Consider the following 25,143-nt stretch of genomic DNA (forward strand, 5'->3'; position numbering starts at 1 on the left):
TGTGTGTGTGTGTGTGTGTGTGTGTGTGTGTGTGTGTGTGTGTGTGTTTAATGCTTGTATCAGACTCTTGGGTTAAACTTTTTCTAGTGGCCTCTGATACCAGCTGGAAGGTGGGGAGGGGAGGCTACAGTTGCTAGTTGCCTGGCAACGTGACATCTACTCTGTCCTTGGGGTTTGAGATGACATAGCCAACCGATATAAATGCTAATTGCAGTTTTTCTCTCGGGTGCTTGATTTTCTTTTTCCTCAGTTGCTAGTTCCTGACCCTCCTACAGGGAGAAGAGCCAAGGGAGCCCAGATTTGAGCCTCAAGCCCACTAGAACCCTTCATGGTTCTTTTCTAAAATGAACCCTCAGCTCTACTCCCTCTGTGTTGAGAGCAGCTTTCTTCACATTTGTTGTGAAGAGAGGAGAGCAGGAGGAAGGCTGGACTAGTCACTGGTGATCTTTTCAGTCTCCTGTTTTCTGTCCCTAAGCCCTTGCTCTGGATCTGCAGCCTAGACACTGGGGTGCCAATGGGGGGACTCAGAAATATGCTGTCGCCTCCCGCAAAAGGGTAATAGTTATGTGACTTGGTCAGGATTGTTCCATTCCCGTGCTTCCAGCCCCCGCAGATGTGGCACTCCAGTGTGTGTGGGAAGCTGATCTTTAGGCAAGACAGTTTCTTTGGAGAGCTTTATTTCTAAATTTCCCCTCTCTACCTATCCTGTGCTAGAGCTCTCCCTGCCTGGGCAGGGGGAGTGGGGCATCAGCTCTCAACGTGGAAGACCTGGAACACCCTTCTCTGGTCCTGGCAAGGGACGCATTCCATCTGACTCTGGGGAGGAGGGTGGAGACTGCACTCTGTTTCTAGTGAATCAGTTTATACAGTTTATATCATCTGCCCTTAACCTTATGTAGATAATATCTGTATCCTCAGAGGAAAGTAAATATGGTTTAGAATAGTGAACATTTGTAATCGCTAGAGTTCATCAAGGGAAATAATATTTTATGGCTAGATTAGCGAGCTGAGGTATTTCGCTAAGCTAACCCTCTACCAAAGCCTGAAGCCTGGCTCGCTCTATTGCTTTTTGTGCCTGTTTTTGGCCTTTTTTTACTCTACAGTAGCTTCCTTTTGTTCAGCATTGAAGTATATTCAAGGTTCTTCCATTCTTAATAAGGAAAGAAAAAAAATTCCCTTGATTACCAATAGTCCCTTAAACTATTGTCTTGTTTCTCTTCTTCTCACCACATTTGCCACATTATGTGCCAGGAAACACTAGCTCCTCAAGATGTTAAGTATTGTGTGAAAAATCAGTGGTTCAGTAAGTTGGGCAAATGCAGGATTAAACAGAGGAAAATAGGGTTCTTTACTGTGATCAATCTCCAGGAGGGACTGTACTAGGCAGTGTTTCCCCCAAAGATAGGAGCATGGGAGCCTTATTTGGAGAAACTGGTCTTAGCATCCAGGCTTGGAAATATTGCAGTCGTCTGTACTTGCTGCTGCTATTTCTTCAAATTGCTTCTCTTTCAATAGGAAAGGAAGTGTGCATCTGCTTATCAGCATGGTGGTATGGTTCCAAGCAACTCTGGAAGGCTCCAGAGGGGCAGAAGCCCAACTCTGTCAGTAGTGACTGCTTCACTGATTCTCTGCCATTGGTCTGATCTCTTCATATTTGTTTCCGTGTATTACCGGCTTTCTTCTTTAAAGGCTCTCTTTCTACCTTGCTGACCATTCCTCAATACGTTTCATTAGCTCTGCCCCATAAATGGCAATGTCATTTATGTTCACAGCTTCAAATCCTGTTGTGTAAATGACAACTCTGATCTCTTTACTGAACTCCAGACCCACATATCAACTACTTGTTGCACACGTGAGTGGAGCTGCCCTCCCAGTGCCTCAAACAAGCAGTGTGTTCCAAATGGACCCCCACACCTACTCATCCTCCTTACTTTCCTTATCTAAACTAATTGTGTCACCCTATCATGTGGAAAAGGGATTAGGTTTGTTCTGTCACCCAAGGCAGATCTCAACTCAACATAAGGAAGAAAGAGCTTATGATTAAAACTGTCTGAAAGTGGAATGAACTGCTTCTGGAGATAGTAAATTTTATTCTTTGTCACTGGAGGTGTTACCAAAGAGGCTGGGCAGCCATTTGTCTGAGTGTTGCAGAGCGGGTTGAAGCTAAAGATCTGCTCAGAGGCTTTTAGTAGTTCCCAGTGTCTTCAGGATGAAGGGGAACAAACAAACATTTTAAACAAACATTTACGGGAACAAACATTTAAACATTCTCTTTAAATTGCTTTTAAAATCCTTTTAATAATGCTACGAAGTAGGCATTATTATTCTTATTTTTCAGGTGAGAAAACTGAGATTCCAGTTAGACAGCTAAGAAGTTCCAAAACTGGAATTTGAACCTGGCTCTGACTAGAGCTCTCTCATCATTTCCCAAACTTGCTGATAGGAATCAGCTGGCATGCTAGTAAAAGTACAGATTCCCAGGCTCTTCTTCTATCGATTTAGATTCACCAGGTTTGGGGAAATGTATGTTTTTAACAAGCAGTCATAATGCTTAGGAATGACCACTTGTTTGTCACAATAGACATTTATTTCTGTTTCACTCGAACAACTGAACATTACACTTACTTTAGCTCCTGCCACGCGGAAAGCAGTAAAGCACGGGCCTGAGAAATTGGGCGTGGTTGTGGCGGTAGATTCAAGGAAGCGGTAGACCTGGTTCCCGCCCTCCAGCAGCTTGCCATCCACACAGATGATACTACGCAGCAGGTGGTTAAAGTGAAGGAACCCTTTACAGTGGGATTTCACCTCTAATTCTGTTTGCTGTTGTTTCCCCTTCTGACATGCTCCTCCTCCCTTCCCTTCCCCTGAATCTCTATCCTCCTCTCGTGTGCATGGGGTTGCAAAGCTGTTTTGAAGCAAATAACACCCTCTTGCAGCTGCACCAAGGCTGTAGCAGGTGAAGCCTTAGGAAGCTGCAGCCGCACTAACCACAGGGGAGATGGGATTTGTGGAGCGGGGAGCAGGAGGAAGAAGGAAAGATAACAGTGTTTGGAAAATGAAACTTGGTTTTAAAGTCACTAGTGACTTAATGGAAAGGCCTTCCCCACCCTTCACCATACTATAGAAACATCTCTTAAATAGTATAGGCAGGGTGAACAGAGCCCCTCTTTCTGCCCAGTCTAGGGCCTTTGCTCTGCTGGTTAATTTGCCTTCCACACTAGAAAAGTCCACAAAATATGCCTCTCTTGAGCCTTTTGCTCAGGGTCAGGGTGATTAGATGTTTAACTCAGGCCATTCTGATGTGAAGGTAGTAAAAAGACACAGGGTAGGTTAGAGTTCCAGAGACCTCCAAGTTCTACACTTGTATTTAGTTTATTTATTTATTTCATGAATGAACAAAAGACCTTATCCTCCAAAGCTTGCCAAGAGGCTTGATAGTACATTTGTAGAAATAGCTTTTGAAAGTCTGTTCCGGCTAGCCTGGCTACATTCTTTGCAGTCACAGGACAGCATCAGGCATTTTGGGAGTCCTGGCCTTCTGGCTGGCCATCTGCCATCCCAGTTTTCTTCCCACTCTAGGAAGGAAGTCATGCCCCATCTGTAGTCCTGATTCAAGAAACAATGTCAAAAAAATGTCAGAAATATTGGCTTGGTCATCAAAGAAGGCTGGAAGGTGCTCCTTCTTCTTCACAAGCAGACATTAATTGTACACTGCTCTGTGCTTAGCCCAGGGTGGTGCTCGGGGGAGCCCAACTTTCTCTTGCTCATTAGTGAGTTTCAGTAGTGGATTAAGATGCCAATGAGGTAATATTGGCAGGCTTCACTATCTGACAGAGTTTGGGAGTGATGATAATCCGCATCTTAAAAAGCAACCACAATTTATGTAGTGTTCAGGGCTACCAGAGGATGGGATAGTTTCCTGTATCAGTGGTTCTGGAACTGCCTGTTGCTGGATCATATACAGACACCAGTCCTGGACTTGTAATCCCCTCAGCTGATCCAACAGGTGCTGTGAACCCTGAATATTCACACACTGTGGGTCTGTGAATGCCCCTCTAACTTCATAATTGCTCTCTAAGGACTGAGACTCTGAGGTAGACTAAGGAGAAGAGTGCCCTCCCCTGTTCTCCATGTTCCCTTCTTCAAGGTGTGCAAGGGACTCCTGACTTGCTACCAGCTGCACTTGCTCCTCCTGTGATGACCCACCTTGTGTCTATCTGAGTACTCAAGTTTGGACTTTTGAGTTGCTCTTCAGGAGCTGCGAGAAATTTTAACTCTTGCACTAAGGTCAAGGGCCGATTTACAGCTCTCTGTGCATCCTTTAGATGGACCAGGCAAGGGAGGGGCTGCTGAATTTTTAAGTAATATGTGCCCTTTATCTGGTACTTTCTGTCTCAGGCAGCTTGGGCTGCTGTAACAAAATACTATAGGGCAATAGACATTTATTCCGCACAGTTCTGGAGGCTGGGAAGTCCAAGTTCTAGGTGCTGGCAAATTCAGGTTATGGTGAGCCCCCTCCCCCCTTCCTGGCTTGTAGATGACCACCTTCTTGCTGTGTCCTCATGTGGCCTTTCCTGGGTGTGTTCTGAGGAGAAACAGGTCTCTTTGTCTCCTCCTCTTCTCATAAAGGACTAATGTTAGGATGAGGGCCCCTCCCTCATGACCTAATCTAAACCTAATTGCCTTCCAAAGGCCCCACCTCCAATTACCATTACATTGGGGGTTAGGGCCTCAACAAATGAACTTGGAGGGGGGAAACCCAAACATTCAGCCCATAACACTGACCAAAGGAAGAAATCGATGTCTCCCAACTGGTATGGGAGGGATATACAGTGGAAGAACACTGCAGGATAGTAACTGGGAGGGTGTTCTGTGCTCCCTGCCCCAGCTTGGTCTCATCCACCATTCACGAGCATCATACGTGGCCTCAGTCCTCAAAGGGCTTTCCCCAAAGGGATATAATATGAAAGATTAGAAAACTGCAAGAGTTAAATAGCAATAAACAGAAAATATAAAGAAAGATCGCTGCTAAATACGTAGTATGAATTTGGAAGAAGGAAATTTGGAGTGGGCAGGGTCACAGAGAAGGGTGGGACTTGGGTTGGGCCTCAGAGGAGCTGCTGATGGCGCAAGGGGACAGGCAGAGCCTCCCAGGCCAGACAGATGGCTGGGTCCACAGGCAAAGAGGTGGGCACACTACTAGGTGAGTACATGGAAGCAGCTACTTGCCTTTGAGGCTGTAGTGCTGAAGTGCTGTTGTTTACTTTGCTTTGAGAAACCTGCCTGACCGGTTTCCTCGGTATTTGCCATTTTCTTTGCATTCCTGTTCACTAAGACACCAGGGTGTCTGGGCCAGATGCGTATGATTTCTCTGAATCTTTCAGACCCTAAACTTTAAAATTTAGGACCTGAACTGCAGAGACTTTGGGCCTGGTAATCTGTTTACTTTGAGCTGATTATATTCCTGCTTTCCCACTTGGCAGTGAGGTCGCAGCTGAAAGGAAGATTAGGCAAAGTCCTCTGGAGCGTGTGCATCATCCCTGTGGGCAGCTCTTAGGGGATACTATTTGAAAGGTCACCACTTAAACAACATATCTTTCAAGACCTTTGACAACGCCTTCTCCTTAGGAAAGACAGGCAGCGGCATTTAAAGCTGCTGCGCTGAAACTTAGCTTGGGAACTCCAACCTGCAGACCCTGGGAAGTGAGCATCTGCTTTTCGTGCTGCTGTGACTTGGCTCCAGAAGGTGGCTTCATCGCCCACTTTCCGTTTTTACGTGCCACATTTTACCTGGGACATGCTCTTTACCCTGCTCTCAAGATAAATCAGTATTTTCTGGCCTGGCCATGATGTTTGAGAAGTTGTGGGAAAACCCAAGATCTGGCTCTCCTTTGCTTCACAGAGGTACATGGCCGTAACCAAGGAGAACATATTCACGGTTGAAGTCAATAATCTTTTATGTAGACCACTCACTGTGATCTTAGGCTGTGGATGGTAATATTTCCATAAGCTTTGTTCTTTCCCGACGTAGTGTTTCCTTCTGACCTGACCAGTCCTTAACTTGGAGGCCCCCATGAGATTCTTTATATTTACACCCAGGAAGGATAAGGAGTTTCTGAGGCTTCTAGTCTCCCAACACACCATCTTGTCAATAAGCTCACACACATGAGATGGGACCAAGGTGACGGAGTAGTTAATTATGGTCTTTTTTTAGGTGTCCGGAGAAAACAGGTGTTGCTTTTTTTTTTCTGCTCACTCTTGGTTTGAGTCAGAGGTTGAAAACGTTGGTTGCTGTGTCATCTGGGCCCTGCGTGTGTAGGATTTTGGCTCCAGGACAGTTGTTCAGTCTGATTTAAAAGGGGAGGTATGTTACTGCCTTGACTTTCCTTAGTGCTTGCCCTAAGGATAAAAAGGGGCGGGCAGGAGGATATATTCATGTTGTGGAGAAAGGTGTTCTTTGATCCTCTTATCAAGCCTAACTAGAGGCATTTGTAACAAGGTGCCAATCCCTGTCACTTCCTTAGGTTTCTAGGCTGTTCCTAAGAGAGACTGTTATTGCTAGAAGGCCACAGTTTAGCATGCCTCTTAAAGATCTTAGGTAGGTAGTCAATATTTTTTCAAAATTTATTAAGGTCTAATTTGCATACTTTTTCCTATTACATGAAATACATGTCATTTGAAAGGTGGTTTGACTTTACTACTCAGGCTTGTTCTCTTTTACTGGATTACTTCCCACGTGAAAGTTTAGCCTGGTAATGATTTTTTTTTAATTTATTTGGTTGCACCAGGTGTTAGTTGCAGCACGTGGGCTCCTTAGTTGCGGCACATGGGCTTCTTAGTCGTGGCACGGGAACTCTTAGTTGCAGCATGCGTGTGGGATCTAGTTCCCTGACCAGGGATCGAACCCGGGCCCCCTGCATTGGGAGCGTGGAGTCTTAACCACTGCGTCACCAGCCTGGTAATGATTTAAAAAAAAAAAAAAAGTGAGGCAATGAAGTCGGTCACACAAGGCCTCCTAAATGAATGCCAGACTCCTTAGCTGGACTCCAGGCTGTCCACAGGCAGGCCCTGGCCAACCGCTCTCCCGAGTGCCCTGCGGTGAGGCCAAACGTGGGTGCTGCTGATCCCGGTACACACCCTGGGCTGCTTGCCTCCGAGCTTCTGCTCATGCTGTTCCTTCTAGCCGGAAGGGCCTCTCCCCATCTCTGTCTTTGAAATCTGAACCGTCATCAAGGAGGCCCAGTTCAAAGTTAACACCTCCCCATAGATTCCCCAAGCTCGCTGTGACCTATGCTCCCTCTGAAGGCTTTTAGGCCTTGGTTTGTCCTGCGCTTGTGCCTCTCGCTATGACACACTGTCAGATAGCATACTCCACAAGGCCAAGACTCATGTTGCTTCTGTATCTCCCTTCTGTCAAACACAGTGCCCCAAAGTAGACTCAGTGAGTATGTAAATAATGGAAGAAAGATATTTTCCAGACATAGCCAAGTGGACAGTTAGCTTATTTTTTTTTCTTTTTTAAAAATGTGACCGTGACTTAGACTTCACAAAATTTTTCTGAGATTTAAGAGCCCTGGTCTGAGAGTTAACCATCGTACAACTCTAAGATGAGGCCCTGTGCATCTCTGGGACTGGTTTTCATTGTCTATGAGGTACTTTTCAAGCTCTTAGTCAGACAGAATTTCAGCAGGAAGAGATTTGGAAAACAAATCAAGATCATGACAATGGAAGAAGGACTGTTGAAGGAATTAGGAATGTTTAGCCTGGTAGAGAAGACCTAGGAAGGACTCAGACTCATTAAATGTTTGCACTGGAAAGAAATTTAGAGAATATCAAAGGAATTTCCTTTATTAGATAGGAAGTGGGGTGAAATGACCCTTGAGGTTTCAGTGTTCTACAGAGCTCTTCTCATTTGCTGTTCCGATTGATAGAAAAGGAAATTCTTGTCAATTCACCTTTTACGTTCTCAACTGAGAATGATATTGTAGTTCAGAATTTCAAATTCAAGTTTTAGGCTGCTATGTTTTTAACAAAATCATCGTTTAAAAAAAGCATTGTCCATTCTGTTGTTCACTATTGCTCATTCACAAATTCATCAGATAGAATGTAGGTAAACTTAGGTACTACATTTTATTGGGAAATTGCCTTTTTTTGCCAGGGAACTTAGAGCCAAACAGGTTCCTCATCTGAAGTAAATGACTCAAGTCAGGTGCCTGGTTTATTGACTCCCCCAGCCCTTTTTATTTTCTTTTTTAAAAGTGCCTAGAACAGTGGTGTCTGTTCATATTAGATGCTGATAAATATTTGCTTAATTAATGAATATCCTTAAGAATAGACTATTGTATCATCATTTAAAATATTAGTTTTGAAGAATAGTCAATGATACGGGAAATACTAATGATACAATTTCAAGTGACAAGTAAGGTTGCAAAATTGTGTATACACACCATGTTTGTAACTTAGAGAAATATGTACTTTTTGATTTGTGTGTTTATTACGCAATATTATACAGTACCACAACAGTATGAAGAGTTACTTCTAAGTTACATTAAATGTGATTTTTCTATTTTTAGGCTTTATATTTTTCAAATATTCTATAATGAGCTTATATTAATTTAATTTTTAATGAAATTAATGCATATGGATAGTTTAAAATGTCAAATATTACAATAGCATATGCAAAAAATTTAATCCCTTGCCTATTCACCCCCTTTCTTGCTACACAAAGGTAACTGCTTTCGAATATTTTAACTGTAACAAAAAGAAATAGTAAATCTAAATAGCCTTCTATGTGTTAAATAAGGGAGTTACAAAATAATAGGGATGTAGAAATATAGTCAAATGAAAAATCAGGCATTTATTTCCACCAGGAAAAAAAACAATAGAGGACTTCCCTGGTGGTGCAGTGGTTAAGAATACGCCTGCCAATGCAGGGGACACGGGTTCAAGCTCTGGTCTGGGAAGATCCCACATACTGTGGCGCAACTAAGCCTGTGCGCCACAGCTACTGAGCCTGCGCTCTAGAGCCTGTGAGCCACAACTGCTGAGCCCGTGTGCCACAGCTACTGAAGCCCACACGCCTAGAGCTCGTGGTCCGCAACAAGAGAAGCCACCACAATGAGGAGCCCACATACCAGCACAAAGAGTAGCCCCCCTCTTGGGGCAACTAGAGAAAGCCCACGCGCAGCAACGAAGACCCAACGCAGCCAAAAATAAATAAACACATTTGTTTAAAAAAAAACAACAATAGGAAAAGTTTATAGGAAAGGAGGGGTAGTCATCTATGAACACCACTTACATAATGATGTAAAATTAAATATTGTTTAACCAAAAAAATGTGATGTAACTAAATTGGGAGGGCAGGGGAAAAAGAATGGGTGAGTGCTATAGAAGACCGATACATAATGTCTAAAATGTAAAACACAAAGCAAGAAGAAGCAGTTGTTTAGAAATATGTTAGAAAAGAAAAAGAAACAGCTAAAATATTTGAAAGCAGTTCCTTTTTAAATTGAGTTACATTTTTTGAAAGTCGTAAAAGGAACACATGCCTGTGGTTTAAAAACAAACCAAACAGTTCCATTCCTGACAGGCAGTGGGAACTGCTGGCATTCTTGTTGCCTTGGATCTGTGCTTATTTTGTTTTTACTTAGCTCGTGTTATGTGTTTTAATATTGTAAAGTATCCAAAATTCATCTTGGAAGTAAACTGACCTATTAGTTTTATTTAAATCTCAGATGTTTAATCAATTACCAATAATTGGATTCCTCATCCAGAAAATGTTTACATCAACTTTACTGTATGTACTCCAGCTTCTTACTGCTGTTGCCAAAGGTCAATATGGTTCTGTGAGGTGCTAAAATATATATTGGATTGTCCCTTTTATGTTTTAAACTTGTAACCAGTAAACTCTCCCTTCTAATCTTCTACAGCCTCATCCTAATCTCTCCTAACTCATTTCAACATCTTCTTCCTTGCCTCCCCAAACTAATTTGTGCAGAATCCAAGCTCTGTTCTTTTCCTTACTATATTTGTTTTAATCTTTGAAGCCCATAATGACATTTAGTGTTTCTCATTGTCACTTAAGACAATAAGGTCTTCACCATGCACGTGTTCGTAGGAAGCTCTGACAGAATAGCTTCCTTGCTTTAGGACACTCAGTTTCGAATGCGGTGCAGACGTGTTCAGATTTGATTCTATCACACAAAGCCCAGAAAGAACCTTGGGGATGGAGGGCCTCCTTAATCTGCTGACCTCAGCCTCTCTCCTTATTGCTTTGAGTGTGTAAATTGAGGGAGATAAAGGGTTTTTGGTCAGAATTTGGGTATTTTCATTTTCAAATACTCTGACAGTGACTTCTTAAGGATTCCATTTTAAGAAGTTTAAGATGTAGATGGGTGTTTCACGCTCCACAGTTTTATGACCTTCTGCATTTCATTTGGGCCGGCCTGCACATGGGGAAATAGTATGTTTTACTTTGCAGCTTCCCTCTGAGCCACAGACCACTGTATTGCAGGTAGAAGTCTAAGTCTTGGAACTAGTTCTGGGAAATCTGCTGGGCTGTATGTGCAAAGGTGTTAACAGAGAATATGAAGAAGACAGAGCCTAGATTACAAGTAGAAAAATACAAACTTCTCACTGAAATCACCCATTTGTGGTGACTGCGTATGAGGAGAGATCCAGTGGATGAGAAAAGTAGACACTTTCATGTAGATGTGTCTGTTCCCTGAGCAGGGGAGCTCTGCTGTCAAGTACCAGCTTCACCACAGCCGAAGTCAGCAGTCTATCCTGAAGGACTGAGCTTGCAGCTTTGGTTTAAATGTTCCTTCAAATCCACCCCCTTTCCCTGCTATCTCATCATATATGAGGTCAGATTAATGTTCCTAAGTCTCTTTGGATGTGTCACTTCCTTACTCCCAAATCTTCAGGGGTCACTAGATCAGGTCTATTCAAGACCTTCCAAAATGGGCACCAGACCTTTATTTCCAGCCTCATTTTCCATGGCTCTCAGCTGCAACCAAGCTGGTCTCCTCCTTTTTCTCAAGCCTAGATGGAATAGCTCTCTCCCCACCTTCTCCTACCCTCCCCTTTAATCTTTACTCTGCATGTCTTATCAGAGGACCTGGCTTCTGTCCCAGTTAGTTTGGTGTGTGACCTCAGTCAAATTATTCTTCCTCCTTGAGCCTCCGTTTCCCCGTATATGAGAGAGAGAGACTGAACTGGGAGACTTCTTTAGAGGGGCCCCTTCAACTTTATCCTTGTGCAGGGTCAACATCAGCCTTAGCTTTTTCTTTCGCTGCCCCAGGATGCACGGCCCTTTTCTCTTTTGTATTTCTACAGCATTTACCATTCATTGTTTGGGATTGTAGTTAACATTTTTGTGTCCTATCTTCAACTACTTTTTAAAGATTTGTTGTAAACTGAGACAGCCCATTGGCAGAACTAACTTGTTTCCCTAGGACGTGGCTGAGGGAGAAGACTAGCGAGGGTGTTCTGCTTTGGACTCACACTTCATGTCCAGAAGCTGGGAGGAGATGGGACTCGTGAAAGATTGTTTTCCCTTACGCCCCTTGTTGGGGGAATGGGATATTTACAATGTCAAGACTGAAAGAAGGATGCAGTCTCCCACAGAATTCCTTCTGGTCTGCTGTAAGGCTGCTGGGTGTGTGCTGACTCTTTGGGTTGACCTTCCTCTGCCATCCTTCCACCTATTTAGGGTTGAGATGACCATTTCATCTTTCACCGTTTGTTTCCAGGGCCTTGTTTGATTATGACCGGACTCGGGACAGCTGCCTGCCGAGCCAAGGCCTCAGCTTCTCCTATGGTGACATTCTACATGTCATTAACGCCTCTGATGATGAGTGGTGGCAGGCGAGACTGGTGACCCCCCACGGAGAAAGTGAGCAAATTGGTGTGATCCCCAGTAAGAAGAGGTGAGTCGTCATGATCATGAGAGAGGTTTTCCTTACCCTGTTCCTGGTATTGATTTCTTTTTTACCTATTATACTATAAGTTGCTTGAGAGCAGTGGATGTGCTTTATTACTCCTTTTTGGTAGAGAGCTGGTGCTCAGGACATGGTTACGATTCAGTGAGTCAAAGATGGCTGCTGTGCCCACTGCAACCCACTGCTGAGACCATGCACTGGCAGTAACAGGACTTCTTTCTGACTCCAAAACAGGGTGGAAAAGAAAGAAAGGGCTCGATTGAAAACCGTGAAGTTTCATGCCAGGACGGGGATGATTGAGTCTAACAGGGTAAGTGGGGATCCCCAAGGAAGTCAGCCATATGTGAAGAGGCATAAGAAGCTTGAAGTCTGTCTGGTGGATAAGAAAACTGGCGAGCACAAAAGAATATCTCTTTTTCAGGGCGCTGGCTCTGTCCTATCAGAATACTGACTGCTTTTCACAAAGCAGAGAGAGCGGGCACCCAACCTCTACAGCCAGTGTATACTCCTCCCCCCTGGGTAACTGGCTCTTGAAGATGTGTTGGAGTTGGACTGTTTGGAAGGCTGACTTTCTTGGGGCACATGAAACCACTTGTGGGTGTCTCCCTGGCTGTAGACCCTTTTGGAGCTGTGGGGACCCTGAACAGAGCCTGGCCTTGTCATCCAGCCAGCAAGGCCAGCCCCAGAGCTCTGACCGCCCTTCAGACCGAATGAGGCATGAGGGCTCTGTCCATTCACCCCTTTTCTTCTGTGAGCTTCACAGGCCAAAGAACTTCTGGAGCGGTAGAGGGAAGAGAGACACGGAGTAGATGACTCTGTGTGTATCAGTGGCACCTTAGGGCATGTGTCCAGGAGGCTACAGTGACCTTTATCCTTTAGGAAGTACCAGTGAGTGCTGTGAGTCTGGATTAGGTAGAAACCTCTAACATCCCTACAACATTTTCCTGTAAACATAATTTTCCTCTTACATCAACTTTCATTTAATCTCATAGACTCCATTTGTGAGAGATGGTCTTTTGTTTAGCTCACCATTGTCTCCATTTTAGTTTTTCTTGCATGCTTTAAAATCCATTGTTCTGTTTTTTTTTCTTCTGTCCTTCCCCTCCATGTTCATGTTCTTTCACAGTCGATCAAAACGAAACGTAAAAAGAGTTTCCGCCTCTCTCGAAAGTTTCCATTTTACAAGAGCAAAGAAAACATGGCCCAGGAGAGCAGCGTACAGGAACGTAAGTAGCAGCAGGGAACAGAGAGCAGGCCACCCACAGCCCCGCCCTCTCTTCCTCATTTGCACCGAAGACTGGGAAAGTGTGTGTGGGTATGGGTGTGGGTGTGTATGTGTCCGTGTGTGTCGGTCCCCCGTCTGTCCACCATGTGTGCATGTGTGTGAGAGAGAGTGCGTGTGTGTGTGTGTGTGTGTGTACCTGCTTATTTGCAGAGTCAGGGTAGAAATTGGCCTGCACAGGGAGACGTTGGGTCTTTTTTGTCCAGCTCCTCGCTCTGAAAGAATGTTGGAGGCTCTGAGGTAGAACTGGTTCCAGGGCTTGCCCACCAGAAAGTCGCTGGCACTGGCATTGGGAGTACGTGGCTGAGCTCTGCTGTGGTGGTGATGAGTGGTTATCAGCTACAGGGTCAAGTTCAGAAAAATGGTTTCTCAAGAAAACCAAGTCTAGGGACTCGGTGTTGCTCTCCTGGCTTCTTCCTCTTGTGTTTTCTTTCCCTTATCTTCACTCATCTATGTCAAGAGAAGAGCCTTTTCTTCCCTGGACACCTGGAGTTGGGCCTACTTCTTGAATTACATGCACGTGCATATGCGAGTAACGCATAGGGATGTTCACACAGCTCTAACAGACTCACTGTCTTCCCAGAGTGTTACAGAGCCAGCTTTCAAAATAAAATCCTTCTTGCTTAAACGAATTGACACCGAACGGGGTTTACTAAGCATTGTCCAAATAAAGGTTTATTGAGCAACACAAAGCTGGTTTGATAGAAAAGACCATAAAGCTGGGCTGAATGAACTTGCCATCCTGAGAAATATTCTCTTTCTACCATGTGCCTCAGAAATTAACTGCTCTCACCCTAACCTTAAATACCAGGTCAGGCTGCTAAAGTATTTCTCGCATGGCTCATGGTGAATTGTAAACCTCTCCTCTTCTGCCTCACAGGGAGGGGTCTCGGGGTCCTGAGCTGTTGGGACAGCAGGAGACTGACTAGTTCCGATAGGGAATGTCCTTTTTCTAGGCCAGCATGTTTCATGGTCATGGGATACATAGGTCATCAGTGTCTGGGGTGGCAGCTAGTAGATTACAGGGGTGCCCTCATCCAGATGCAGGTTAGGGCTCACAGTTCTGGGTAGCTCAATAAGAAGCACTAGGTGCAGTAGGAGACGGTCTGAGACAGAGGCCTGAGGTGAGGTCACCATAGTTCGTTCACCAGACAATTCCAGAACTTCCGTGCTGAGCCCAGCCTGGGGAGGCTTCGCTGTTGGGTGGCCCAGCTGAACGGGGGAGGGGATTGGCTGCTGGATAAGAGTTGAAACTGCCTAGTGCTTATTCTCCAGAAGCTGAGCTCATCCCCTGTGGTCTGCAGAACTCAGGTCAGCTTGGAAGCCCACACCTCAGACTGCATGAAGCTTTCCCTGAAGGGTTTGGACAGAGTGAGTCAGTATTGGACGAAAGCTCCTTGGGATGATGATAATTCTGCCAGCCTGTCTGCCACACACAGATGTTTGACTTTTCATTCACCCTCAGAGGGAAATGGTGATTTCAGGGGCAAAGCAGAGGTGGCTGTGTAACTACACATTTAGTCAAAGCAGGTGCTCCGAGCCTTGGTAAGTCACCTGTCTGTCCTGTCGGCCTGTAGGCTATATATAGACCACCTCAAAAAGGTCACCCGCTCCAGGGCCTTTTGGCAGCAAATTGGGCAGCATGAAGTCCAGGTATCATATATGGCCTGGGATGTTCTTTCTGTAGCAAAGTTCTTAACCTGGCTATATTTATAGGTCTTCATAGTATTTCATACTTCTGTCACTGATGCTCACCTGGCTCTGTATTCTTCCTTCCCTTTGTCTTTTTTCTCTATTTTCTGTCTTCTCCCCAATTCTTTCCCTCCCTCCCTCCTTCCCTCCCTCCCTCCCTCCTTCCCTCCCTCCCTCCCCCCTTCCCTCCCTCCCTTCCTCCCTTCCTCCCTCCCTCCCTCCCTCCCACTTTGTCCTGCTGTCTGTGAAATTAGGACTTCCCTGGGTTAAGTGACGATTATTATGGAGCAAAGAACCTGAGTAAGTCAAACTTACATACTGTTAACTGTATTTCTGGCATGAGTGGAGTTGCTGGGGTTGGGGTACAGGGGACATGGGTGAGGGCAAAGGGCGGAGGGGAGGGCAGTGAGAGAATTTGTGAGAACTGGTACCACAGCGGGAGGAATTAGAAGTGGCTCTGAATGTCACACTTTTGCTCTGGATCCCTGGTACCCTAATAAAAGCCTATCATTCATGTCTCTTTTTTTCCTTTTGTACCTTGAAATGGTGTGGAGCCGTCTTGGCATCCCACCTTATAAGTGAGGGGGGGCAAGAAGTGCTTCTCCAGAGGTGACCACTCAGCTCATCTCTAACCTATTGTTGAGGTGAGGGGTGCCCGCCCGTTGTATTCTTCTTCCAGTGACGCAGCACTAAAGAATCGGACTTAAGATTTAGCTGTTTCAGTCTCTCTAAACAGGGGGTAAGAGTACCGTGAAGCCCTTTACCCAGCGTACATCTGGGATGTCCCAGAAGGTTCAGGGGCCTCAGCAGATGGCTGTGGGCTGGCTCCCCACAGAGAATCTCTAAGGGGCTGAGCAGGTGGGAGCCTTGACAGCATTTTCTGGACTATATATATTTAGTGCTTTAGCTTGGGAAAACCCTGACCAACGTCTCCCCTCTGGAAAATAATCCTAGACTTGAAAAAGGAAGGGACCTAGATGACAGGGCCTTAGCCTCCCTGCTGTGCACACAGGCACGTGCACACACATGCGGCCATGCCGGGCAGGTTCTGTTAGTGGATACTCTGCTTCCATAAGTAATAAAGGCATGAGGGTAAAGGAGCTTCATCGGGGGGTTGCTCAGGAACTAGCATGGGTGGTGACTCAGCCAGTCCTTCCTGGGGGCCACAGCATATCACGGTCTGGAATAGTGTCATCTTGGCTGAAACGAGCAGTGTCTCACTCCATAGTTCGTTGTTTCCATGTTCCATCTTCATTTGACTGTCGTCTTGGGAGCGATGGGCTTTCTTTGGGCCAAACTGTGCTCTGTGCCTCCTGCAAGTGCGGCTGCTGGGCCCGCTCAGATGCGGGGAGGCCCCAACAGTCTGAGACAGGAGGATCGTCTTGTCTTCCCAGTGTTCTTCATTTGTTGTCTCTGTGTTGTGACGTGTCTGTCTTCTCCTGGACGGAGGAGCATCCCCTTTCACCGCTGGGGCCAAGCCCTCTTTCCAGGTAGCAGCGGCAGGAGGGCTCTTGGTTCCACCCATTGGCCAACACGTCATTCCCTGCTGATTGCTCAACCAACCCAGTGCTTAGCCTCTTAGTCGTGCACAAGTCTGTACTTCAGGGGTTCTATGTGGGGAGGAAGCTCAAGAGCAGCCTGGTCGCTGGGCTTCTCTTTGCTACTGTCACTGCCTGTCTAGCATTGGGAGGTGCATTTTGGGATAGGATTTGGAAACCATCCAAGTCAGTTCTTCTGATTCAGATGAAGAGGACGCTGCCAAAGACTGGAAGCTGGTAGTCTGTAGGGAGGGCCTTGGCAGCCCCAGAGGGCCCTGGGGACAAGTGCGAGGTGGCCGGGGCTCAGGATTGGAGCTGTGCCTCCCAGCTGGTAGCCTGATGTGGCAGGCCTCCCGTGGCCTGACTTGGTTGGCAGCTCAGCGTCTGGCTCTTGGAGCATTTGAGTTTTCTGCCGCGTGTGACCTCTCAGTGGTGTGTTCTGAATCGGAGTCTCTTTCTTGTTGGCTTGCAGAGGGAGTGACATCCAACACCAGTGACAGCGAAAGCAGTTCCAGTAAGTGTGTGTCATTCTCCCCCATGTCATGTAGCTCTACCATGTGTCCCAGCCATCCTCATTCCAGCGTTGCACGGCTGCCATTTCTGTTCAGAGGCTACTGCTTCTTTTAGCCATGTACACTTGGAGATCCTGGAAATGCTGTGGCCATTTTGTCCTTACGGGATGGGATTTAGGCTGTGTATTAAAGGGGAGAGCATAAGCCCTGCAGTTCTGGCCAGGACCTGACTTAAAAGCTTCCCCGGGCCCTGGGAAGGCTGAGCAGCCAGTGAGCAAATCCCTGCCATAGCCACTATGGGCTGTAGGTGCTGCCAGTTTTACAGATTTGCTCAGAGACCAAAAGAAGAATGGCTCCTGTGGGATATTGTTCTGAATTGCCTTTCCAGGTCACTAGTACTCCCTGGGTTAAGGCTTGGTGTCCTTACCTTTTAGCTGGGCTAAATGACCAGATGACTGCCCAGTTTTCCTTCAGAGATCCTGTGACCAGGCCAGAGAAGCCACAATTCAAGCCGCATGAACTTTGGGACTACTGGCCTCTCAGGAGTTGTGGCTGGAGGCCCTGAGAATGCATCCTGGGGCTTGATGCAGATATCGCTGCCTTCCCCGGCACTGCCGTCGGCCACTTTGGGACCTCCTAGCGCCCAGTACCACGTCTCTTGGTGACTGTTTTAGGAAGAGCTCATCACTGCTAGGATAGATGGAGCTCTACCGTGAGGGGAGAGCGGTGCTCAGCACTGCTCTTAAAGGGCACTGAGGACCTTAGCCCAGCCTTGTGCCACTTTTCTGGTTGCTTCTTCCAGTGAAGGGGAGATAGGTAGACCCTTAAAAGGGGCAAAGTTTAGCTGCATCTTTGGGGACCTGCATGAGTGCCCTGACTCCCTTGCCTGCAGATGAGGGGACACAGGCAGTGTGTCTCGACCAGTTGACGCTTTCCTGTGATTCTCACCAGAGCAAGAAGGCAACTGAGCACGGTAGAATATTACCTATAAGAAGAGTTCTGAGAAATTGAGGTGGCTTTTGGTGGAGGCTTCATGGCTTCTGGGTCATGTCCCTTTGCTCAGCTATATTTCACTGAACGAGAGGACTCCTGACTCCTGTCCCAGGGGCGGTGAAGGTCTTCCTGTGCTTTCTTGCCAATGGGAAGTAGATAGGCCCAAGGGCAGGTGTTAGCAAGCACCAGCTGACAAGGCTGTTTTCTGGCAGAGGTGGGGGTGAAGTGAACGCTGTAGGGAGATGAGGACACAGGGAGGCAGATGATAAAGTGCTAACGTGTCCCCCTTTTTTGTTGCAGAAGGACAAGAGGATGCTATTTTGTCATATGAGCCAGTGACACGGCAAGAAAGTAAGCCCCCTTCTGAGAGCCTTGCCTTTGAGCCAGTCTGGTGGTCATGGGGCCCGGCCCAGTGGTTGGCCGTGGCGGCAGAGGGGTGAAGGTGGGGGAGTAGGAGGGCAGCCAGTCCCTGGATGCCTCCTTCTCATCTACTTCTTCCTAGCGTTAGAACAGGGAAGGCCACCCAGTGTGCGTCCCTCACTATACCTTTGCTTGCTGCTGGGATGCTTTCCGAAGGATAGGACAGATTGACAAGGATGGCAGAGGTCGATTTCAGTGGATGTGGCCACTGCTAAAAGAGAGGCTTCGGTCCCTCCCTTCCGTGGCTGCTCTGAAAACCCTTGCTCAGCTGTTGGTGCCCATGCAGAGATTTCTCCTGAATCTGTTGGAGAGGGAGATGCTTCTGGTTTCATACTTGCCTTGGACTTAGATATTCTCAAATTAAAGGCTCTTTGATGTCTTTGTAGTTAAAAGGCAGAATGGCTGAAGATGTGCTCTCCCGTCTGAGCAGTGGCTCCAGAGCCTCAGTGCTCCAGGCATACGGGGAGGGACAACAGGCCATCTGGTAGGGGCCTCACTGACTGTCTCTGTGCTTGCTCTCCAGTTCACTATGCAAGGCCTGTCATCATCCTGGGCCCAATGAAGGACAGAGTCAACGATGACCTGATTTCTGAGTTCCCGCATAAATTTGGATCCTGTGTACCACGTAAAAGCCCAGGGCATCTTTGGGAGGGAGGCGTTGGTGCCCTGGGAATTGTTGCTCTGATGTTTTATGGAAAGGGCCTGCGGCCAGGTTCTAGGGTTCTCTGGGAACAGGGTGCATCTAACACCCTGGAAGAGGGAGTTCCCTGGTGGTCCAGTGGCTAAGACTCCATGCTCCCAATGCAGGGAGCCCAGGTTCGATCCCTGGTCAGGGAAGTAGATCCCACATGCCGCCACGAAGATGCCGCATGCCACAAGTAAGACCCGGCACAGCTGAAAAAGGAGTTTTAAAAAATGTAAAAAGAAAAAACCCACCCTGGAAGAGATTAGGCAGCAACGCATTCCCCCAAAGCTGGTGTGGGGAGGATTAAGACATCAGGCCGGTCTGCTCACTCCCTTGGAGAGGAGTTTGAGTGGTGGTGGTTGGGAACGATTGGGCGCTTGGGGGTGCCCAGCCCACGAGGTGTGGGTGCGGCCCTCTGGTTGGCTTGTGAGGCTTGCTGGCTCCTGTACCACGTTTGGCACCCTCTGTCTGCCAGACCTTGGCCCAGGAAACCCCACCTTTCTGGTCCAGTTGAAGCTAAAGCAGATAGCTCCCAGCTTCTAACCTGGCTGTTAGAAGAGATGTAGGCAAGACAAACTTCTTCCCAGCCTCTTTCCCCCGACTCATCTGAAAAGCACTGGAGTGGCCCTGGGGCCCAGCGGTGGTTGGGGGGGAACAAGTCAGCTCTCCGGGGCTTGGGGCAGGTCGTTGTCCTTGCACCACAGAGCGTTTCCTCTCTTCCTGCAGATACTACCCGGCCTCGGCGTGATAATGAAGTGGATGGGCAAGACTACCACTTTGTGGTCTCCCGAGAACAGATGGAGAAGGATATTCAGGACAACAAGTTCATCGAGGCAGGCCAATTCAACGATAATCTCTATGGGACCAGCATCCAGTCAGTGAGGGCAGTTGCAGAGAGGGTAAGGAGAGAGGCGGAGGCGGTGGCCCTACGAAATTACCCTCAAAGGGAGCACAGAAATGCTGCAGCCAAAGTTCTGCGTGGATCCTCATCCTTCCAGCACATGGCCCTACCCAGTGGCAGTGCTGACCAGCGCCACGCCCACTCCGCGTGTTCCCAGACCCAGGTTGGAGGCATCTGTCTCCTCTGCGCAACTCACCCCAGAGCGTCACCCACCTGCAGCTTCAGATGTGACCTTGTCTGGGTAGTAGGAGCAAAATGTGGAGCCCTGGGTACCTCAGAAGTAGAATCTTCCAGGCCTCTCTGGGTGGCCCCATGTTTCCCGCAGGTGGATGTTTGGGTTAGCACAGGGCGTAGACAGGGACTGGGTGGACTGATGCCAGTCTTTGCTTTTTCAGGGCAAGCACTGCATCTTAGATGTTTCTGGCAATGCTATCAAGAGGCTGCAGCAGTCACAACTTTACCCCATTGCCATTTTCATCAAGCCCAAGTCCATTGAAGCGCTTATGTAAGTATTTGCTGAGACTCTCGGCTAGGAGAGGGCCCCGGAAAGGAAAGGAAAAATCGAGTGGTTTGTTGGGCAGGGGTAAGACCCAATGGGTGCTCAGTGGAATGTCTGCGCCCCACCCTGTTCACTGGGGGCTCCTTTGGATTCGAGTGCACTTGCGTGTATTCCTGGTTGAGCTTTCAAACCTGGAAGGTTTGAGGAATGTTGAGCCTTGGGCCGCTGCTGCTCTCAGAGGGCAGCTGAGCAGCTTTTCAGGGAGCCTGGAACAATCCTTTGTGTTAATCAAGACACAGAACCTAGTTTTGGGTACTGTTTCCTTCCGTGTCTTTGGCAGGGAAATGAACCGACGGCAGACATACGAACAAGCAAATAAGATCTATGACAAAGCCATGAAACTGGAGCAGGAGTTTGGAGAATACTTCACAGGTAAGTCTCCCCATTGCACAGCTGGGGTAACATGGGAGCAGCCGGACACCTATTCTGTGAGTGTTTCCAAGAGGCCCAGACACCTTGCACAGAGTTTCTGGGCGCTTTTGAGCTCAAGCATTGCCAAAGCACTCAAGTGCCCTCCAGCCAGAGGAGTCTAGCCAGTTTCTGGTATCAACCACCATCACCAAACGCTGCCTTTGACCGTTTTTGTTCGTCTTCCTGTCCCTCCTAGACTGTAGGCTCCCTGTTTTAGTTTGTTTCCCTCCCTCACAGTCTCCCCATTGCACAGCTGGCGTGGTGTTCAGGCTGTCGCCTGTCAGTGTGTGTGTTTATATGGTCACCTACTTTAGAAGGGTCAGTTCCTAAAAGGTTGGGAGGGTTTCTGTGTAATATGTTGCTTACCTTTTGAAGTACAGGGACATATGTGTGCAAGGTGGTGCTGAGTGAACTCTAGCTGGTGGTGCTACAAGGTTACCGGGGGACAGGATTCATAACTGTCCTCGCATACCTTGGGTCTCGGAGCTCCCTTTTCTGTTAGCATCCATGTCCTTGTTTGTCGGGTTGACCTCTGACATGGAGCAGATGTGACGGCCCCAGGAGCACGGCACCTTGCCAGAAGTTGTGGCTTTTTCAGCTCTTGCTCTGGATAACCAGGATTTTCCACATCTTCTGGTAAGGCTGCGTTAGAATTACCAGCTGCCGGCCTCATGGCAGCCAAGAGGGGCGTGATCTACAAGGTCTGGCGTCTAATGGGTGCTCAATAAACATTTCTGAAGCACACGTTTTCCTACTAATTGCCGCTCAGTCTCACTGTCTTAGCAAGTTGACATCAAGCCCCGGGCCTGCAGTGCCCGCCAGTTTCCCCAGCGACCTGGGCTCCCAGACGGCCGCCTAGTGAATGAGCGGGGCTGAGCTGTGGGGCGGTTGGGATGGGCCAGACTGTCAGGGTTTGGGGCAGGGGGTTGCTGTGGACCACAGTAATAATTCTGTTTTCCTCTTCAGCCATTGTACAGGGTGACTCACTGGAAGAGATTTATAACAAAATCAAACAAATCATTGAGGACCAGTCTGGGCACTACATTTGGGTCCCATCCCCTGAAAAACTCTGAAGAATCCCTCCCCTCCAACCATTCTATTGTGAACAGAAGAAACCAAGTCCCTCTTCCCTCCTCCCTCTTCATTCCTGTCCCCATGGGGAGAACAGATGACTACTGTTCTTGTCCCCTTTTTTAGATATGTCCAAAAAATTGAGTTTTCTAGTCCTGTTCTGTTTTTTTAAATTTTTGTTTTGTTTTAGTTTATTTTTTGGGATGATGCCATCTCACTCGTCATGTGACTGCGCCCATTCCTGCATGGACCTTTCCCAAGCACTAGCACAGGTGCAAATCCATCAGAGTCATTGTTTTCATAAAACCAAGCAGAAGCGAAGAGAAGAGAGGAGGACTGATGGAAAGACAGACTGGACAGCTGCGCGGCTTATGAAGCGAGCCCCGCGCACCCCGCGAGGAGAGGCTCCCAGGCTTTGCTACGATCTGTACCCTGCCTCGCGGCTTGGGACAGCGCGGTCATGGTGACAGAAAGTATCTTATTTATATATAGATATATATATGTAATTTATATAAAATATATAGAAATTATTATATATATATATATTATACACTCTCATATAATATATATATATATTCACACGCATTTGGACTAGAAAATCTATGGAGACTTCATCAATGGTACTGTGTTATTAGAGAAATGCTTTAATTTTCATATTCCAATCAGATGGCATCTTATATCCCAACTGGTTGGGGAGGGAGTGAAAGTGGTAGTAAGTGCTGTACCGAGGGCACCCGCATTGGTCATTCTCTTGAGAGCTGGGCTTTTCTTTAGGAGGGGTCAGGTCAGCCAGAGAACGGTGAGAAAGGGCTTTGGCCCGGGGGCCAGAGGCTTGGAGCTGTGACCCTAGAGCCGACGCTGCCCTTGGGGCACAGTCAGGCCTGCGTGTGGGGAGCGAGAGAATGGCCAACGGTGCTCCCAACGTATTAAATTGCCAATTGTTTTATGCCACCTGATGTGTCTGCATGAGAGGTTTCCTTTTTGTTCATTTTTAAGCTGCTGTTAAACCAAAACCATGTTGTGCTACTGTGTCAGCCTTTTCATTCTTCCAAATTTTACTTTTACTATTTAAGTGAATGTGTAGAATCCAATTTGACCGTGTTCTAAAGGCTCAAGATGTTCTGGAGGAGCCGGGCCTTGTGATAGACTAGGCGACCCGGGCTTGGCCATCCCGTCAGCGGAAAGGGAAGTGGGGGCAGGTGAGAACCGACAGGAGCTGGGCCTCCTACTGTAACGTGTCCCTTCACTCACCTGCCAGGGACATGCTGGGCTCAGCCGAGGCCCTGTCATGGGGCCCACTGGCAGGGACGGGGAGTCACTTGGCCTTCCAGCTCTGCGCTGGGACAGTGGGACGGCCCTGAGCTTGGCCAGCCGCGTAATGAAAAGTTTGATTTGGGTTGTTTTCGCAGCTGCTTCATATGCCCTACCTACCCCAATCCCTCACCAACAGCTGGTAGCTTACTGTTTCTTCAAGAAGAAAGTAGACTTTCATGCTGTCAATTTGAGCTGTAGAGCTACAATTCACTTACTGTTGAGATGTGAAACCCTGTTGCTTTTTCCCAGAGTCAGACGGCAGTGTTTGTGGTCAAGGGGGGTTTTCTCTGACCAGAAATGCAGGCGGCAGGTGTGGCCCGGGCCCCGCCCCACCATGCTCCGTTGAAGCCACCATGCCTCCCTCAGCTCCACGCTGGAGGCACGACCCAGGGGAGAAGAGCGTGGACATGCTTGGCCCCAGGGTTGAGCCTGTTGTTTCCTAGCCCACTGTGTTACAACCGGTGCAAAGCATACGTGTGGAAGATGCTTTGAGCGCTACCAGGCAGATTTAGGAAGTCTGTTAACAGTTCTCCTACCAGCATGATGAGGCTAACTGTAAAGTGTGGGGCCCAGAATGTGGGTAAAGAAAGGGCAGCAGCTTTACCTGCGCAGTGCACTGGATTGGAGGCAAGAGGGGTAAAGTGGTGTCCGATTATGACTCTGGGGAGGAGGGGGTGAGCTGGGAGTGCTTTGATTTCTCTGATGTTAAGTGATGTAGTCTGAGTGATGCTCAACCCTCTACCCCTCCCAGGGAAGAAAAGCAGAGATTCGAAGCAAGCATGACACTAGTTGGTTTACCGGTGTTCCTTCCAAGGAGACATATATTTTTTAATAAATGATAGTTGCAATGAACTGTGGCTCAGAGACCTTCTTGAAGTAGTTGAGAGGGGAGGGTGGGGGCACAGCAGTGGGAAACATGTCCCAAACCTTTGGGGGCCAAAAGGCTCTCTGCTTAGCGACCGTCAGCTGACCGAGTCAGGTGTTCCTCTGGATGGCTCTCGACTCCTGTGGTCATAACAGGTCCTTTGTGAAAGCTTTGCGCTCAGTCTTCTACCCCAACCCCAAAAAACTGCCTCAGGTAGTGCCGGCCAGGTGTGTGTGGAGGGCATGCACGGCCTTCAGGGCAAAATGGCAAAGGTGCACAAAGACAGACAGGAGGTGCCTAATGCAGCACAGACGTTTGTTAGAGACAGCGGGAGCCAAGGCAGGAGCAGAGAGCCGAGTAATAATAAACATGGTAAGAAAAAGCTGGGCTCCCAGCTACCAGAAAGCATTAGATCCCAGGGGGAATGAGGGTGAGATGGGCCCAGTTTGCAGAGCAGGGTGGCGGTCATCCCGGCAGCCCTGTGATGAGAGGAGGAGCGCTTAGAGCAGGTGCCTGTGACGTGGCTGGTGTCCCTGTAGCTTGAGTGAAGAAGCCTGAGGACGTCCTGCTGTGGTTCAGCTCAAGAGCGATGACTGTGTGGGGGCCGAACCACGGCAAGGACAACAGTGCTTAGCTGTTTGCAGGGTGCTGCTTTTCACACATTCTCTCATTTGCTAGAAGGCAGCCTAACAAAAAGGAGTCCCCAAAGTGCTCTGTGGGGTTTTAAGGAAATCCACCTCCTAAGTAAGTGTAAAGGGCACAAAGAGCTGGCCTCTGATCCCGCTGTGCTGAGACTCTGGCTCCACAGCTGCTGTCCCTCCTAGAGGCGGCGCGGCTGAAGAAAGCGCAGCCCCGGAGGGAAGATGCTGAGCAACTTGGAAAGAGCAGAGGTGGACACCCTGACCCTGAACTCTACCGCCGCCTTCTCCACTAGGAGGCAACGCTGCGCTCTCTCCCC

The 25,143-nt window shown here is 47.8% G+C and overlaps 1 protein-coding gene across 6 annotated transcripts in view; it reads left to right on the forward strand.

The window, feature by feature from the left end:
- Window positions 1-24,172, forward strand: part of DLG3 (discs large MAGUK scaffold protein 3) — a 59,719-nt gene extending 35,547 nt beyond the window's left edge. For 5 of the 6 annotated variants that reach the window (XM_029239922.1, XM_029239921.1, XM_029239924.1 and 2 more), the window contains 10 exons: window positions 11,754-11,930; window positions 12,177-12,252; window positions 13,069-13,168; window positions 16,927-16,968; window positions 18,260-18,310; window positions 18,903-19,004; window positions 19,791-19,963; window positions 20,361-20,470; window positions 20,805-20,896; window positions 21,902-24,172. In XM_029239922.1, coding sequence (XP_029095755.1) covers window positions 11,754-11,930; window positions 12,177-12,252; window positions 13,069-13,168; window positions 16,927-16,968; window positions 18,260-18,310; window positions 18,903-19,004; window positions 19,791-19,963; window positions 20,361-20,470; window positions 20,805-20,896; window positions 21,902-22,008 — 1,030 coding nt within the window. In that variant the 3' untranslated portion in view covers window positions 22,009-24,172. Of the gene's footprint in view, window positions 1-11,753; window positions 11,931-12,176; window positions 12,253-13,068; window positions 13,169-15,170; window positions 15,217-16,926; window positions 16,969-18,259; window positions 18,311-18,902; window positions 19,005-19,790; window positions 19,964-20,360; window positions 20,471-20,804; window positions 20,897-21,901 lie in introns of all 6 variants that reach the window. The other variant, XM_029239927.1, reaches the window with a different exon arrangement.
- Window positions 24,173-25,143: the final 971 nt, after the last annotated feature.

The sequence above is a fragment of the Monodon monoceros genome, unplaced genomic scaffold (assembly GCF_005190385.1).
Source record: "Monodon monoceros isolate NGI ecotype Baffin Bay Population unplaced genomic scaffold, NGI_Narwhal_1 Super_Scaffold_22, whole genome shotgun sequence".
NCBI lineage: Eukaryota > Metazoa > Chordata > Mammalia > Artiodactyla > Monodontidae > Monodon > Monodon monoceros.